At 43.2% G+C, this 18,987-nt stretch overlaps 1 protein-coding gene across 1 annotated transcript in view; it reads right to left on the bottom strand.

Moving 5' to 3' along the window:
- The window catches only part of LOC126281901 (neuropeptides capa receptor-like), a 1,128,817-nt gene that overhangs the window by 112,696 nt on the left and 997,134 nt on the right, over positions 1-18,987 (bottom strand). Inside the window, exon 4 of the mRNA XM_049981224.1 lies at positions 17,682-17,881. Within this exon, the coding sequence (XP_049837181.1) occupies positions 17,682-17,881 (200 nt within the window). The remainder of the gene's footprint in view (positions 1-17,681; positions 17,882-18,987) is intronic.

Raw genomic sequence — 18,987 nt, 5'->3', positions numbered from 1 at the left:
TCTATCCCATGAATGTTCAAAGAAATTAACGTCGGACGATTTGAATAGCCAAATGATTCACTCGTTGTGTCCAGAATGTGGTTCACAACAGTCGCGAACAACTGTGGCCCTGTGACATTACTCAGTGTCATTCATCCACCATCGTTGTTTGGGAGCATGAAGTCCATGAATGGTTAAAAATGGCCGCCTGCAAGGAGGCGAACATAACCACTTACAATCAATAATCGATTCAGATGGACCAGTTGGAGGGTTCATTCCCTATAAATACAGTCCACTTAATTATAGAGCCACCACGAGCTTGCACACTGACAAAGTGGGTCAATGGCTTCGTGGGGTCTGCACCACACTCGAATGCCACAATCACCTTTTTCCTACAGAAACCGAGACTTAGCTGATTAAGCCACGGTTTCCCAATCGTCTATGGTCCAACCGATATGGTCATGAACCCGGAAAAGGTGCTGTAGGCGATGTCGTGCTGTTTGCAAAGGCACTCGCATCTGTTCTCTGCTTACACAGTCCATTAATGCCCAATTTCGGTGTACAGTCCTAACAGAAACGTTCGTCATGCATCGAACAAAGTTTTGCTCGTTTACTTAACGCTGTATTACTTGTCTTTAAGCACCGACATATCTACGCTGTAGGTCGTTAACTGATGGCCGTCGGCCACTGCGTTTTCCATGGCGAGAGGTAATATCTTAAATCTAGTGTTCTCGGCACAGCTTTAGGAAAACTCTTGACACTTTGGGTCTCGGAATATTAAATTCCCTAACGATTTCCGAAACGGAATGTCCCATGCGCCTACCTCTAACTACCATTCCGAGTTCAAAGTCGCTTAGTTGTCCTAGTGCGATACTAATCACGTCGTAAATATTTTCACATGAATGACCTGAATACAAATGACAGCTTCGAGAATGCATTGTTCTTTCATACCGTATGTGTACGCGATATATGTACTCGATATATGTGCATGTCACTGTCCCATGACTAATGTCATTTGTGCGTGGATTGTCAAAGGACAGCCGAAATTCACTGCTCATTACTTCAATGACATTAATCTCAAAAGTACTGCTGCCCAAGGTTTTTTATAGGTTACCATAATAATGTTTAACTTTCAGGGAGAAATTCGCTCAAGTAATGATTTACAAAGGCGTAACTAATTTGTATTTTGATCTACATGAGAACTTAGCGTTCCATCGGTATGTATCTATTTCAGTCTTCTATTAGTCCTTCTTCTCCTATACAACTCCTCCTCCTCCGGCTCTCGGTCCATCCCCTGCTGCCTGCTTCTCCTGCCACGTTTGTCACGTTACCATACCGACCAAAACGGGATGTTCCCGATATTTACCCACAACGTATTTTTTTCCAAATAGTAATATGTGTATCAAGTTCGGTTTAAATTAATCCACAGGTTTGGGAGCTGCTTTTTACCCCTAACTTTGTCCGCATACGGAAACGTACTTTAGATATATTTAAAATGTATCATACATATTTGTACACATATTTCTCCTATATCTTTAGCGAATTTCATCGTGCATTTTCGTTTTCACGCCAAGCTCCATGCTAACGACGTCATATCTCCTGAACTACGTCGTACATTATACATTTATCACGTTCATTGAGTGGTATATTTGAATACCGTCTGCAAAATGTATTGGAATCAGAGTTACTTGTAAATAATTGAAAAATTAAAAGGTCATACCTGATGCAGCAATTTCACTGCACGAACTGCGACCATTTTGGAAGCGATAGACAACACACACAAACAAAAAATTACACCACTTCCGTTACGAGAGTTCCGGAACCTGTAAAGAAAATTGGAGTGGAGATACACATAAACATCATTTCCGCCCTATTTATTGCGCATGAAAACCACACATATCATGTTGAATCACTATACAGCGAGACCTTCAGATGTCCTGGGGTCGCCCGAATCTCGTGGTTGTGCGGTAGCGTTCTCGCTTCCCACGCCCGGGTTCCCGGGTTCGATTTCCAGCGGGGACAGGAATTTTTTCTGCCTCGTGATGGCTGGGTGTTGTGTATTGTCCTTAGGTTAGTTAGGTTTAAGTAGTTCTAAGTTCTAGGGGACTGATGACCATAGATGTTAAGTCACATAGTGCTCAGAGCCATTTGTGGTGTGGTCCAGATTGCTGTACATACAGGTACCTCTAACACCCAGTAGAACGTCCTCTTGGATTGATGTAAGCCTGTATTCGTCGTGGCATAATATCCACAAGTTCATCAAGGCACTTTCGGTCGAGATTGCCCCATTCCTCAACGGTGATTTTGCGTAGATCCCTCAGAGTGGTTGGTGGGTCACTTGATCCATAAAGTCACGTAGTCCACGAAGAGCCCTTTTCAATCCATCCCAGGCATGTTTGCTAGGGTTCATAACTGGAGAACATGCTGGCCACTCTAGTCGAGGGATGTCGTTATACTGAAGGAAGTCATTCACAATATGTGCACGATGTGGGCGGGAATTGTCGTCCATTAAGACGAACGTCTTTGCACTATCGGTCGGACGATGTCATTCACGTACAGTACAGCTATTACGGCGCCTTCCATGACTACCAGCGGCCTACGTTGGCCCTACATAATCCTACCTCAAAACAGCAGAGAATCTCTACGTTGGTCCACTCGCTGTACAGTGTCACTAAGGCGTTCACCCTGACCGGGTTACCTCCAAATACGTCTCCGACGATTATCTGGTTGAAGACATACGTGACACTCATTGGTGAAGAGATCGTGATGCCAATCCTGATCGGTCCATTCGGCATGTTGTTGGGCTTATTTTTAACGCGCTGCATGGTGTCGTGGTTGCAAAGATCGACCTCGCCATGGGCGTCAGGAGTGAAGTTGTGTATCATGCTGCCTATTTGGCACAGTTTGAGTCGTAACACGACATCCTGTGGCTGCACTAAAGCATTATTCAACATGGTGGCGTTGCTGTCAGGGTTCTGAGCCATAATCCGTAGGTAGCGGCCTGAGCGAGGCATGTCATCAACGGTTCCTGTCTTTCTGTATCTCCTCCATATCCGAACAACATCGTTTTGGTTCACTCTGAGACGGCTGGACTCTTCCCTTGTCGAGAGCCCTTCCCGGCACAAAGTAACAAGCGGACGCGATCAAACCGCGCTATTGACCGTCTAGGCATGGTTAAACTATTATTTACAAGGAAAGTACATTTTCTATAATATTCAACCTTATTCTCAAGTTTCAGTGCTTCTAGATTATAGACTCTTTTCAACTAACATTTAAACTTCGGATGATTTGTGCTTTTCTTGTCGTACTTTAGGCCACCATTCTCTCTTCAGAAGTAAAAAAAAAAAAAAAAAAAAAATTACGTAGAAAACTGTTTAGTTCAAAACAGTGTGAGCCTTTATGGGCTGGCAACCACTATTATTCCACGTTATTTAAATTTATACAAAGTAAGACGCCTCTAAATAGATGCAGTGACCTCTACACTTGTTTGCTGTGATAGCGCTAAAAGAGCCTAGCGTCTAGCAAAATATTCTTATTACAAAATTTTAATAGTTTTTTAAATTTTTAAATATTTTTAAAATGTACATTTCATTGCGGAGAACATTTAAAATTAAAATAGAAAAGTAGGCCAACACGTCACACGATACGTTATTACGCGTCAAAAGTGGCTAAGTGCGTTACAAATTGATTCATTCTTGCGCCACCAGATCTGGAACATCCGGGCCCTCATTAGCGAACATTTGATACGGGTTGTTTCCACCTTTTGTCTCTAAGCGTGCTTGAACTTCCCTGCGGATACTTTCAATGAAATGTCCGTCTTTGGAGGAATGGCAGGCCATTCTTCCTCAGAGCAAGTATTGGTGTTGTACGCTGGGGTCTGGAGTGATGAAATTTTTGATTCATCCCAAAGGTTTCTGCTCAGTTCACGCCTGGACTCCGGGCAGGCTGGTGCGTTTCAGGATTAATATCTTCTATAAAGCTTCGTCTCATAGACGCTGTTTTTTCAAGGTTGCGTTATCATACTTGTACAAACAATCGACGCCTAAAAAAATGTGTGTTCACATTCTTCCGCTCTTAGCTTCAACACAGTAACGGGATCGCACCCTAAATGTGAAGAACATCCTTATTGCCGTGATGCCACCTGCTCCGTTCTTCACAGTTGGCACTATACATGACGGAAGGTAAAGTTTCTCAGCATTAGCTAAACCCAAATCCTTTCATCGCATTGCCATAGGGAACGGCGTGTTTCATTAATTCAAAAACACACATTATAGCTGGGCCACTGGTAGCAATTTGGAATTCTCAAGTAAATTCTTCAGCTGATTCATGTTACTTTTTACACCCTTCATGTTCCTAAGTAATATTTCAGTCGTCAACAGTCGACTTCTGTAAGCCGGCCGGTGTGGCCGAACGGTGCTATTCGCTACAGTCTGGAACCGCGCCACCACTACGGTCGCAGGTTCGAATCCTGCCTTGGGAATGGATGTGTGTGATGTCCTTAGGTTAGTTATGTTTAAGTAGTTCTAAGTTCTAGGGGACTTATGACCTCAGAAGCTAAGTCCCATAGTGCTCAGAGACATTTTTCACTTTAGCAGCCTTAGAAGGTTTCAAATGTTAAAGGCCCACATGGATTTGTTATGCATACAATGAATAGTCAACATTCGACGACACTAAACTCTCCTGGCTAACCAATCCTTCTCTTATCGCCTCTCTGCTGATAAGACAATACCCCTGCCTCATTTTGTTCTAGCGCATCCATCCCGAGTGACACATGGTTGAGGCTTATCGCCGTATACCGATCCTGCCTTGGAGGCGGTTAAGTGGGAGATTTGTCTCAAAGCTGGATAGTGACAGTTGGTGACGCGAGACTGGACGCGCACGTTGTTTATGTGTCAGCCGATAGAGGACGGTATTCTATAGGGGACTGTGACTCAGTTTCGATTGTGCCCATTAGACTGCACTAAATTAATAGAATGTTTTTCATAAACAGTTGTAGTATTTTCATTAAGTGCTATTTTCTCTTTTTGCGTATGTAAAATTTTACAAATGTGTTTTAGCAGTATGAATGATGCGTCAGTGTGGTTTAAGGGTAATATGAAGATAATTGTTTAACGAGTTGTGTAGTGGTATTTGGTGTGGGAACACTTCGAAGAAGTATGGATGTGGACACAGGGCATTTTGGTAGAACAGATTTGTGAATTAAGTTTATGGTAAAGGAAAAGATAATTCAGGTATAAATAACAATTGTAAATAACTTTATGCATGAACAAAACTTCACCATGTTACATAATTACGTTAGTAAAAAGTGCAGTCGTTAGGTTTACTATTTTACGATTGGTTATTGATGAAAAGCGCGGACTGACTAGGGAGAATGTTGTTTTGCTATTGGCTGTTGAATAAACTGACCAATGGTTAAGCAATAGTCTTCGCGTGCCGTTCTCTGCAGGTAGAGAAGACTTAAAGTATTCTAGAGAGGAGTCGGAGACTAGCCATGAAACAGTTCGGACGTGTGTAGTAGTAATTCCGACGGAAATTATAAGTTGCCGGATCTAGCAGTGTTTCATACATCAAAAGTGTTGTAAAGTGACGGCATAGTTATTCCGATGGGAGTGTAGGAATTTCTGAATTTTTAAGTGAATTTTGTGACGAGAAAAGACATAAATTCCGTGTGGCGTATGGAGCAGGTCGACAGCTAAAAACTGTGACTGCATTAGGTACTGACACACGTAATATTTGGCAAGCATTCTCAATTAAAAACAATCCGTATTTTTGTAGCTATTACGTTTTCGGGAAATGCAACATCATAAACTTGCTAACGTGAGTGAAAGGTATTGTGAGTGACTGTGTTAAGACTAACACGGGCTTGGCAGTGATACCTGTCCACCTAAGTTTCAGTAGTTATTAATTAAGGACAAAATTTCCAACCTTTCATTCCGTGTGGAAACTTTGTCCCGAAACGTAGAATAGTTACTTTAATGGCCGCCTGGTTCACATCGAAGTTCAGTAGGTTTCGCTCGGTTCCCTATTGATGATCTGCTGAGACAATGTTCACAGGTAGGTGCAGGTTCGTCGTAAAGGGACGGAAGGAACCGCGCCGCTGCATGGTCGTCAATTCTGTATTACGTAGGATACTTATGACGAGATAGTGTAGATCGTAGTATCAATTCACTTCTTGAGATTTTGCTGAGATAAATAGCTGCTTTATTTGCACTAAACAAAGTATCATTCATACCATTTTTGTAACTCATATGAAGTGTAATTATCAGTTTCAAGAACAAACAGAGTGAGTTAGTATATATCAGGAGTGTTCAAATGGAATGGAACAAACAGCCGTAAAAACCAAACCGATTGAAATTTGCGTAACGTAGTGATACAAATAGTGAGGGGAATGCAGTGTTGTCACTTAGCCCTAAGAAAATTAATAACTGTTTCCCTTTGCAGACAATGTGATGCCAACCGCTTTTTTCTACGTCCGAGGTACGACATTCACCGAATTCCTTCAGCATGGATAAACCATTAACAGTGATATACTTTGAGATGCTCCGCGGCCTACGCAAGCCCATCAAGAGCAAACGGCTGCTCACGGATTGATGCTACCCCACGATATTGTACGTCCACACGTCTCCAAAGTCACAGAAAGTGTAATTGTCAAGTCCAAGTGGGAAAAGCTTCAGAACTGTCCTACACTCTGGACATGTCGACCTGCGACTTCCAAGTGTTTGGTCCACTAAAAAAATTCTCAAAGGGAAACGCTTCAAATTGGACGACGAGCTGAACGACACACAGCAGAACTGGCTCCTGTCACAGCCACAGGAATTCTGGAAATAGGGAATCCTTCCACTCGTGAAACAGTCGTTTAGTTGTGCTCGGGTCTACGATGATAACTTTTTATGAAAGGTTTCAGTTTTTCCCATAGTGCTCCTTCGTACCTTTTCCGTCCACTGCTGCTCAAAACGAACTAAATACCATATTTTTAAATGTTATATCACAGTTGAAGTTGTTTAAAATCCAATTTGGTAATGGCCAGTTGGTCTGTAATATTTCTCTGTTTAATTGGCATTCATCCTATAGACAACATATATTGTCCTAAAACATTTTCGGAGCCTGATATTCGGGAGATGAGATTAACACATCATCAATGTATTTCTAACAGCGGCGAATTTTCTAATTGATCGTTACACAAGACCGGAATAAAACACATCTCTCAAATTACTGAGTGCGGATATTGTATTCCTGCATATTACTAGATTCTTGTGAGAATGGAGGAAATTAATACTGAAGCTACCTTTCGGTACCTTGAACTACATTGCTCAGCAAAAAAAAAAAGGAATACTAGAATTTGGTGTAAGTAGTTGGGAAGGAAAACTTAGGTACAAAGAAGGTAACAGCGAAGAAACCATGGGTAACACAAGAAATAACCAGGGGTAACAGAAGAAATACTTCAGTTGACTGATGAAAGAAGGAAGTACAAAAATGTTACGGGTTCCGGGTACCAGGAATACAGAAATACAAGTCATTGAGGAATGAAGTAAATAAGAAGTTCAAGGAAGCTAAGACGAAATGGCTGCATGAAAAAAGTGAAGAAATCGAAAAAGAAATGATTGTCGGAAGGACAAACTCAGCACACAAGAAAGTCAAAACAACCTTCCGTGACATTAAAAGCAAGGGTGGTAACATTAAGAGTGTAACGGGAATTCCACTGTTAAATGCAGATGAGAGAGCGGATAGTTTGAAAGAATACGCTGAAAGCCTCTATGAGGAGGAAGAATTGTCTGAGGTGATAGAAGAAGAAACAGGAGTCGATTTAGGGGATCCAGTATTGGAATCAGAATTTAAAAGGGCTTTGGAGGACATACGAACAAGTAAGGTAGAAGGGATAGATAACATTCCATCAAAAGTTCTAAAATAATTGATGGAAGTGGCAAGAAAACGACTATTCACGTTTGTGTGTAGAATGTATGAGTCTGGCGACATACCATCTGACTCCAGTAAAAGCTTCATCCACCGAATTCCCAAGACAACAAGAGCTGACAAGTGCGAGAATTAACGCACAATCATCTTAACAGGGCATGCATTCAAGTTGCTTACAACAATAATATACGAAAGAATGGGAAAGAAAACTGAGGCTAGACTAGATGACCGTCAGTTTGGCTTTAGAAAAAGGTCAGCTGAATTTTTTTCAAACGATCTAACAGTGTTCAGAAAGGATACATTAAATACAGTTGGTGGAGGAGTGTTTATTGCTGTCAGAAGTAGTTTGCCTTGTAGTGAAATTGAAGTAGATGGTTCCTGCGGAATAGCATGGGTAGAGGTTATACTCAACAATCGAACTAAACTATTAATTGGATCGTTTTTCCGACCCCCCCCCCCCCTCCCGCCAACTCAGAAGATGTAGTTGCTGAAGAGTTCAAACGAAACTTGAGCTATAGCCGCTGGTGACTTCAGTCTACCCTCGATATGGTAGAAAAACTACACGTTTGAAGCCAGCGGCAGGCATTAAACGTCATCCGAAATTGTACTGAATGCTTTCTCAGAAAATTATTTTCAACAATTAGTTCATGATACCCATTCTAAGCGTAAATGGTTGCGAAAGCATACTTGATCTCTTAGCAGGAAATAACCCTGGGCAAATAGTGAGTATTGTAACGAATACAGGGATTAGCGACCAAAAGGCAGTTACTGCTGTGCTGAATGCCTTAACACCTTCAACCATCAAAAAGAAATGCAGTCTTCACTCCTTCGGATCTGATCATGTAAGCGTAGAAAAGCTGTGGAATGATTTTAAGGGGACACTTTCGACAGAAATTGAGAGATATATACCACATAAACTGACAGTGATGGTATGGTACATTAAACGGGTCAATTATATACAACCCCTCGCTCACAGAACGAGCTCTACATGAAAACTAGAAAATACCCCAAGTCACACCAACACCAATACCAATCCGTTGAATAACAGGCCCATATCACTAACATCGATTTGCAGTAGGGTTTTGGAAGATATATTGTATTCGAACATTATTAAGTACCTCGAAGAAAACGATTTATTGACACACAGTCAGCACGGACTGATAAAATATCGTTCTTGCGAAACACAACTATCTCTTTATACTTATGAATTAGTAAGTGCTATCGACAGGATATGTCAAATTGATTTCATATTTTTGATTTCCAGAAGGCTCTCGACATCGTTCCTCACAAATGTCTTCTAAACAAACAGCATACCTATGGAGAATCGCTTTAGTTATGCGACTGGATTCGTAATTTCCTGTCAGGAAGATAATAGACGGAGAGCCATCGAATAAAAGAGAAGTAATATCCGACGTTCCCCAAGGAAGTGTTGTAGGACTTCTGTTGTTCCTGATCTACACTCCTGGAAATGGAAAGAAGAACACATTGACACCGATGTGTCAGACCCACCATACTTGCTCCGGACACTGCGAGAGGGCTGTACAAGCAATGATCACACGCACGGCACAGCGGACACACCAGGAACCGCGGTCGAATGGTGCTAGCTGCGCAGCATTTGTGCACCGCCGCCGTCAGTGTCAGCCAGTTTGCCGTGGCATACAGAGCTCCATCGCAGTCTTTAACACTGGTAGCATGCCGCGACAGCGTGGATGTGAACCGTATGTCCAGTTGACGGACTTTGAGCGAGGGTGTATAGTGGGCATGCGGGAGGCCGGGTGGACGTACCGCCGAATTGCTCAACACGTGGGGCGTGAGGTCTCCACAGTACATCGATGTTGTCGCCAGTGGTCGGCGGAAGGTGCACGTGCCCATCGACCTGGGACCGGACCGCAGCGACGCATGGATGCACGCCAAGACCGTAGGATCCTACGCAGTGCCGTATGGGACCGCACCGCCACTTCCCAGCAAATTAGGGACACTGTTGCTCCTGGGGTATCGGCGAGGACCATTCGCAAAGGTCTCCATGAAGCTGGGCTACGGTCCCGCACACCGTTAGGCCGTCTTCCGCTCACACCCCAACATCGTGCAGCCCGCCTCCAGTGGGGTCGCGACGGGCGTGAATGGAGAGAAAAATGGAGCCGTCTCGTCTTCAGCGATGAGAGTCGCTTCTGCCTTGGTGCCAATGATGGTCGTATGCGTGTTTGGCGCCGTGCAGGTGAGCGCCACAATCAGGACTGCATACGACCGAGGCACACAGGGCCAACACCCGGCATCATGGTGTGGGGAGCGATCTCCTACACTGGCCGTACACCTCTGGTGATCGTCGAGGGGACACTGAATAGTGCACGGTACATCCAAACCGTCATCGAACCCATTGTTCTACCATTCCTAGACCGGCAAGGGAACTTGCTTTTCCAACAGAACAATGCACGTCCGCATGTATCCCGTGCCACCCAACGTGCTCTAGAAGGTGTAAGTCAACTACACTGGCCAGCAAGATCTCCGGATCTGTCCTCCATTGAGCATGTTTGGGACTGGATGAAGCGTCGTCTCACGCGGTCTGCACTTCCAGCACGAACGCTGGTCCAACTGAGGCGCCAGGTGGAAATGGCATGGCAAGCCGTTCCACAGGACTACATCCAGCATCTCTATGATCGTCTCCATGGGAGAATAGCAGCCTGCATTGCTGCGAAAGGTGGATAAACACTGTACTAGTGCCTACATTGTGCATGCTCTTTTGCCTGTGTCTATGTGCCTGTGGTTTTGTCAGTGTGATCATGTAATGTATCTGACCCCAGGAATGTGTCAATAACGTTTCCCCTCCCTGGGACAATGAATCCACGATGTTCTTATTTCAATTTCCAGGAGTGTATATTAACCCTCAAACCGACACGGTCTGAGAGACCGTAAGGTTTTTTAAATGTATACTGTTGCAACACTGGTCTGTTTTCCGGTTTCCCCACCACAGTACCTTCTCATTGTTAAATCATATATGTAGCAAAGGCATTGTAGTTCATCTTACGTCTTCTAACTGTCAGTTACGCCGTAATTTCGTCTCAAATTACGTATGAATACTGTCGCTCTGTTAGACCGGATGTTTCGTGTTATGTGTGATTTATTTTTTCGATTACTTCTTACATCTGTGATGTGTCCTCTTTTGTGTGTTTTAGAAGACTCCAAGATTGCTACTACTTTGGGTGTGTTCGTAATTCAACTAGAGGCTCAAGAAATGAGAGAATATGGAACAATGATGCCAGTCCTGAAAAAAAAAATCAGAGTTTCTACAGGAAAGCAGTGATGAATATAAGGTGGAATCTGAATATTCTGATTGTGATTTTATAATTACCGACGAGAGAGATGATTATCAGTAATGAAAGGTAATGGCAATAGGATGATATAAAGTGACAGTGGTGATGATGATGACGATGACGTCGACGATTGTGACCGTATACTTGAAGACACGCAAGATACTTTTACGGCAATATGCACGGAGAACAATGCAGCATATTTTTCATGGAAAAAGGAACAAAAAAGGTTTTGTATGGAATAGACTGGAACCAACAAGAGCAGTCAGAACACCAAGTCATAACACTGTGAGACAATTACGTAGACTGTCCAAGAAATCTACCGACTTAGGTAGTCCTGACATTCGAGCAGTTTGGGAGTGTTTGTTTGACCAGGCTATGATCGACCGTTTAGTTTTTCATATAAATAGAAAATTTTGTCATTGAAGAACTACTTGAAAGACGCAACGAACCTATCTAACTACGGCAAAACTGATTCTGTAGAAATTCATGCCTAGATTCATGGATTGGCATCCATTTTCAAATCTGCCACGAAAGTGTCATCTCTCTCTTCGCCAAGGACCTCACTTGAAAATTAATATTTAGAACAACGATGCCTGTCAAATAGTTTGAAATACTGATGAACTGCCTACCGTTTGATGATTCTACAACACCTGAGGTGAGGAAAAACAGTGACCGAGGCTGCCATCTCTGGAATATTCATCAAGTTCATATACAATTCCCAGCATATGTATTGCATTACTGAGAATGTGACGGCTGAAGAAAGGCTTGTTGCTTTCAGAGGGAGGCATTTATATGCCGAAGAATCCCGCCAATTATGGTATCAAGATACTATGCATGGATGACTCATTTACTTCATACCTTTTCAATGCTCACATTTATCCTGGAATGAACAGTGATGGCAGATGGAGTAAGTGAAGAAGAAAAAGATCTTTATAAACCTACGCAATCAACAGTGCGCCTATGAAAACCAACTGAAGGTTCAAACAGAAACGTCACTGCAGATAGTTGGTTTCCATCCATGGAACAGGTATAAGAACTGAGAAAAAGTTTACTGACATTTGTTGGAACCATTAAAAAAAGTCAAACGATTATTCCACCAGAATTCAAGTCTGATAAATGTAGACTAGTTGAATCAGTTCTCTATGGTTTTGCAAATGATTTACCTTTTACTTTGTGGTCTGTTGTTCCCAAGAAGAACAGAGCAGTTGTTCTCATATCTTCAATGCACCACGGCATCGAAACGGACTGTGTCAAGAAAAAGCCAGACGTTATCTGCTATTGTAACAAAACAAAAGGTGGAGTAGACTCTCTGGACTTAAATGTGCCCTATATTCTTCCAATAGGAAATCTAGAAGATGGCCGTTAGCTATTTTTAAACACTTATAAACATAGGTTGTGAACAGTTTAATTCTTTCCTTGTGCTATCGACAAACCCCGATTATCAAAAGGGTGAGATTTAATAAGACATTGGCACACTCTCTGATAGAACCGCACTTCAGACGACGGCTCAGCATTCCTAACATGCCTCGTGATATCATACGGGAAGAGCGGCTTGAAGAGGAATCTGTTGCTGGAGGAGGTGGTCAAATTCCAAGCGATAAACATGAGAAGAGGAAGTGCCCATCTTCCAAAGACCGAAAGACTTCCTACAAGTGTATTCAGTGTAACAAGCCAGTAAGTCTGGAGAGAAGCAGGAAAGTGAGTACCACATGTGTAGTCAAAAATGAATAAACGTTGGTTTTCATAAACAGTTACAATATTACTTTCTTAGCTACACTTTATGTAATAACTTTGTTAACTTTGATAAATAAAACTAAAAACTAACTCAGTTTAATGTTCCACATAAAAATACTGTCATAAACCCACAAACAAACTCCTAAAAATGTTAAAACTATGAAAAAATATCGAAGAGGAAAATCAGGTCTCTCAGACCGGATGTTTTTAATTATGTACTATCAGCCTATGTTTCTGTTTATGGGTTAACGATATAGTAGACAATTTTAATAGCCGTCTAAGACTGTTTGCAGATGATGCTATCATTTACCATTTTGTAAAATCATCAGATAACCAAAATTAATTGCTAAATGATAAGATATCTGTATAGTGCGAAAAGGGGCAATTGACCCAGCGTAAAGAAAAGTGAGAAATTTTTCACATGAGTACTAAAAGAAATCCACTAAATTTCGATTATGCGATAAGTCACACAAATCTGAAGACTGTAAATTAATCTAAATACTTAGGGATTACAGTTACAATTAAACTATAGTGGAACTGTCACATAGATAATGTTGTGGGTTAAGCAAACCAAAGACTGCGATTCATTGCCGCAGGTCAACTCAAGAGACTGATTACACCAAGCTTGTCCGCCCTATTCTGGAGTACTGCAGTGCGATGTGGGGTACGCATCACCTAGGACTAACGCATGACATCGAAAAAGTACAAAGAAGGGCAGCTCGTTTTGTATTACTGGGAAATAGGGGAGATAGTACCACGGACATGTTACGTTTAATTGGAGTGGCAATCATTAAAGGAAAGGCCTGTTCCGTTCCGACGGGATCTTCTCATTAAATTTCAATCACCAGTTTTCTCCTCCGATAGCGAAAACATTCTGTTGGCACCCACCTACATAGGGAGAAAAGATAATCACGATAGAATAAGAGAAATCAGGGGTGGCACAGAAAAATTTATATGATCGTTTATCCCGCGTGCCATTCTAGAATGGAACGGTAGAGAGACAGCTTGAAGGTGGTTCATTCAGCCCTCTGCCACGTATTATATTGTGAATAGCAGAGTAATCACGTAGATGTACATTACGCATTCTAGCAGGACAATGCGACCCCACACGTCCAGAACTGCCACTGCGTGGCTCCAGGAACACTCGCCTGAGTTAGAAAACTTCCGCTGCCCACCAAACTCCCATGACATGTACGGTATTAAGCGTGTCTGGGATTCTTTGCAATGTGCTGTTCAAAAGAGACCTCCACCTTGTCGTACCCTTACGGATTTATGGACAGCCCAGCAGGGTTCATGATGCCAGTTTCCTCCTGCGCTACTTCATACAATTTTCTAGTCCATGCCACATCGTGTTGCGGCACTTCTGCGTGTTGAAGGGGGCCCTACGCGTATTACGCAAGTATGCCAGTTTCTTTGGCTCTTCAGTGTAGCATGGCAGCGTAACATCTTAGATATTGTAATGCGTTATTACGAAACCACTTACGCTGAAAAAAGATTAGTTCCCGCTTTGGCCACCAGTTACGAAAGTGGCACAGTGAACATAGGAAAGAAGTACAGAAATGTTTGCATGTGTACTCGATTAGGAACAGGACGTGGTCAGAAAAGGTTTAACACATGAGAAAGGCATCATGTTGATTTTAGTATTAACCTCTGTTTATACAGTTTGCTCAGTATGAGCACCGGAAACTTCGACGGGAAGGTACACCCGAAAAACGAGGTTATCAACAGCTGCTCGCAGCACTTCCTGTGAAATCTCAGCAACGTATTGTTGTATACTGGCCTACAGATCAGCTGGAGACCGAACGTGTCGCTTGTAAACGCGTCCTTTTACGTATCCCCAGAGCTAAACATTACATCGATTCAGATGAGGTGAAAGTGCTAGTCACGCTTCTGCAAAATCTTTGGAGGTAAAACGTTCGTGGAAATTTGCGTTTAGCTGATCTTTCACTGGACGCGTGACATGAAATGATGCCCCATCTTGAGTGAGAACAGCGGTTTCCATGCAGTTGCTCTCTTACAAATCAGGACTCACATACAATACGAGGAGGTCCCGATAATGTGCTGATGACACGGGAGCCCTGGCACGATCTGTGGGTTTATTCTCTTCACAAAAGAGTGGACCGACAATAAAGATTCTGTTGAAATCACAGCTCACGGTCACACACAGCGAGTGCAATTGCTCTTCACGCACAACAGCACCCCAAATTCGGCAGTTCTGTGTATTCAGTGCACCTTACAGTGTAAATCGTGCCTGTCAGTCAACTGAATATTGCCCGGCCTCATATCATCAACTTCGATCCGTCCCAGAAACCGAAGAGCAAATTCAGAACGTTGCTGCGAATCATGAGGTTTCAGTTCCTGCACCGTCTTGAGCTTGTACTAGGCAAAGGTGTAAAATAGACCGCAAAACTTCCCGTACCGTTGGCCAGGAGATGGACAATTCTCGTGACGCTGCACGAGAGCTAACTCTACCCGGGATACGCACTGTGTGGACAGTCACCTCACCTATAACTTCAACCAAGACACTACGCCCTCCTCATCGAGGAGCCACACCGAACTCACCTGTGTTGCCGAATTTCGTTATGATCTTCTTTAAGCCATCCAATGACATCTGACGGACAACGAATTTTGGAAACGAAGTTCCGAGCTTTTCAGCTAATCATATGTTCACCTGAAGATGTCGCTCTTACTACTACGAAACCGGCAGTGATCCAATAATAGAGGACTGTAAACAGCTAAAGCGCTTTATTAATAACCAAGATGAATACCCAAAACGGCTTGGCAACTCCTCAAACTTCTCAGCCGACGGTGCACCCTCATTGGAGCTTTGTGTTTGCTGCAGTTCTCATAAGACAGTTTCACTAACGGTGCACAATTTCTCATCTCGATACCCACGCTGTTCACACATGTTATGGCTTATCAAATGACCTCACACCGTGATACAAACAGAGCACAGCGCCAGGTTTGCAACTGATGGCCAAAACTGGAAACAAGTTTTCTTTCGTGCATCAGTTCCTTATTAACGTATTAGAACAACCGTTAGGGGCCATACGATAGCTACAGCCCGCACTGAATCCCTGTGAGAGTCTGCGCTGTAATTATAGCCAGTCCCTATTACTCTAATTCAGCGAATATCACACTTAAGCACCAAAAAAACGGGTATAGGTGTGCGTATTCAAATAAAGAGATGCGTATACAGGCAGAATACGGCGCTGTTGTCGGCAACGCCTATATAAGACGAAACTTGAATGGCTCAGTTGTTAGATCGGTTACTGCTGGTACTATGAGAGGTTATCAAGATTTAAGTGAGTTTGAACGTAGAGTTACGGTCGGCGCACGAGCATCTCCGAGGCAGCGATGAAGTGGGAACTTCCCTGTACGAGAATTTCACGAGTATACCGTGATTATCAGGAATCAGGTACAACATCAAATCTCCGACATCGCTGCGGCCGGATAAAGATCCTGCAAGAACGTGACAAACGATGATTGAAGAGAATCGTTCAACGTTACAGAAGTGCAACCCGTCCGCAAATTGCTGCAGATTCCTGTGCTGGCCTGTCAGCAAGCTTTCAGAAGGACCACTCATGTACTCTTGATGACTGCACTACACAAAACTTTACGCCTCGCCTGTACGCCTCAACACCGACATTCGACAGTTGTTGACTGGAAACTTGTTGCCTGATTGGAGGGTCCGTTTCAAATTATGTCGAGCCGATGGACGTGTACAGGTAAGGAGACATCACGTCATTCTATGGGCCCTGCATCTCAGCAGGGGACTGTTCAAGCTGGTTGAAGCTGTATAGTTGTGTGGGGCCTGTACAGTTAGAGTGATATAGGATTCTTGATCGTCTAGACACGACTCTGCTAGGTGACGTGTATGTAGGCATGTTGTCTGACCTCCTGCAACCAGTCTTGTACATTGTGCTTTCCGACTGAATTGGACCATTCCAGCTGGACAATACGACACCCCACATGTCCAGAATTGCTACAGAATGACTCCACGAATACTCTTTCAATGGGCACCGACGGCCGCAGTGGCCGATCGGGTCTAGGTGATTCAGTCCGGAACCGCGCGACTGCTACGGTCACAGGTTCGAATCCTGCCTCGGGCATGGATGTGTGTGATGTCCTTAGGTTAGTTAGATTTAAGTAGTTCTAAGTTCTAGGGGACTGATGACCTCAGATGGTAAGTCCTACAGTACTCAGAGCCATTTGAAATTAAAAGGCACCAGATTACCCAGACATGAACATTATTGAACAAATATGGGAAGTCTTGGAACGTGCCGTTCAGAAGAGATCTCCACTCTCTCGTATTCTTACGGATTTATGGATATTCATGGGCATTCACCCCTGCAAGATTCACTTGTCAATTCCCTCCAGCACTACTTCAGACATTAGTCGAAACCATATAAAGTCGTGTTGCCGCACTTCTGCGTGCTCGCGTGTGCTCTACGCGATATTATTCAGGTGCAGCAGTTTCTTTGGCTCTTCAGTGTGGTGTGACGTTGAAATTATTACACGGTCTCTGTAAAGATTGAAACAACTTCAGACCCTCGAAATTCCATATATGACTTTAATTTTCATTATTCAATACGAGAAATTATTTTCATGCAAATGAGTACAAGAGTTAAGGTACAAGTAGAAGAATTATCGTACAGTGCACATAAAATAAATACAGCGGGATGTGGCACGGTTGCAACGAGCTGCTTGGAGACAGATCGCCTGCGATTGAGCCTGCTGCCGGCATACCTGGAGGGTACTCGACGTAGTCTACGGTGGTGTAGTAGGCGAAGGGGACGGCGGACACGAAGGCGATCATCCAGAGCACGGCGATGATGCCGAGCGCGCTGTGCAGGCCCTTCATCGTGTACGAGTAGATGGGGTAGCAGATGGCCAGGTAGCGCTCCAGGCTGAACGCCACGATCGTCAGCACCGACACGTACGACGACCTGCAGAGCAACGCGCCTGTTTAGTTCACTTATTTAATTACTTACCTTAGAGAAAACTTTTGACAATGTTGACTGGAATACTCTCTTTCAAATTCTGAAGGCGGCAGGGGTAAAATACAGAGAGCGTAAGGCTTTTTACTATTTGTACAGAAAGTAGATGGCAGTTATAAAAGTCAATGAACATGAAAGGGAAGCAGTGGTTGGGAAGAGAGTGAGCCAGGGTTGCAGCCTATCCCCGATGCTATTCAATCAGTATATTGAGCAAGCAGTAAAGGAAACGAAAGAAAAGTTCAGAGTAGTTATTAAAATCCACGGAGAAGAAATAAATACTTTGAGGTTCGCCGATGACATTGTAATTCTATCAGAGACAGCAAAGGACTTGGAAGAGCAGTTGAACAGAATTTACAGTGTCCTGAAAGGAGGGTATAAGATGAACATCAACAAAATCAAAACGAGGATAATGGAATGTAGTAGAATTAAGTCGGGTTATGCTGAGGGAATTAGATTAGGAAATTAGCCACTTAAAGTAGTAAAGGAGTTTTGCTATTTGGGGAGCATAGTAACTGTGGACATAAAATGTAGACAGGCAATGGCAAGAAAAGCGCTTCTGAAGAAGAGAAATTTGTTAACATCGAGTATTGATTTAAGTGCCACGAAGTCGTTTCAGAAAGTATTTGTATGGATAGTAGCCATGTATGTAAGTGAAACATGGACGATAAATAGTTCAGACAAGAAGAGAATAGAAGCTTTCGAAATGTGGTGCTACAGAAGAATGCTGAAGATTAGATGGGTAGATCACATAACTAATGACGAGGTATTGAATAGAATTGGGGAGAAGAGGAGTTTGTGGCACAACTTGAGAAAAAGAAGGGACCGGTTGGTAGGACATGTTTTGAGGCATCAAGGGATCACAAATTTAGAATTGGAGGGCAGCGTGGAGGGTAAAAATTGTAGAGGGAGACCAAGAGATGAATACACTAAGCAGATTCAGAAGGATGTTGGCTGCAGTAGGTACTGGGAGATGAAGATGCTTGCACAGGATAGAGTAGCTTGGCGAGCTGCATCAAACCAGTCTCATGACTGAAGACCACAACAGCAACAATTAC

Source organism: Schistocerca gregaria, chromosome 7 (assembly GCF_023897955.1).
Source record: "Schistocerca gregaria isolate iqSchGreg1 chromosome 7, iqSchGreg1.2, whole genome shotgun sequence".
Taxonomy (NCBI): domain Eukaryota; kingdom Metazoa; phylum Arthropoda; class Insecta; order Orthoptera; family Acrididae; genus Schistocerca; species Schistocerca gregaria.
Note: the sequence above shows the minus strand (reverse complement) of the source record. Positions and strands in the feature narration are given on the sequence as shown.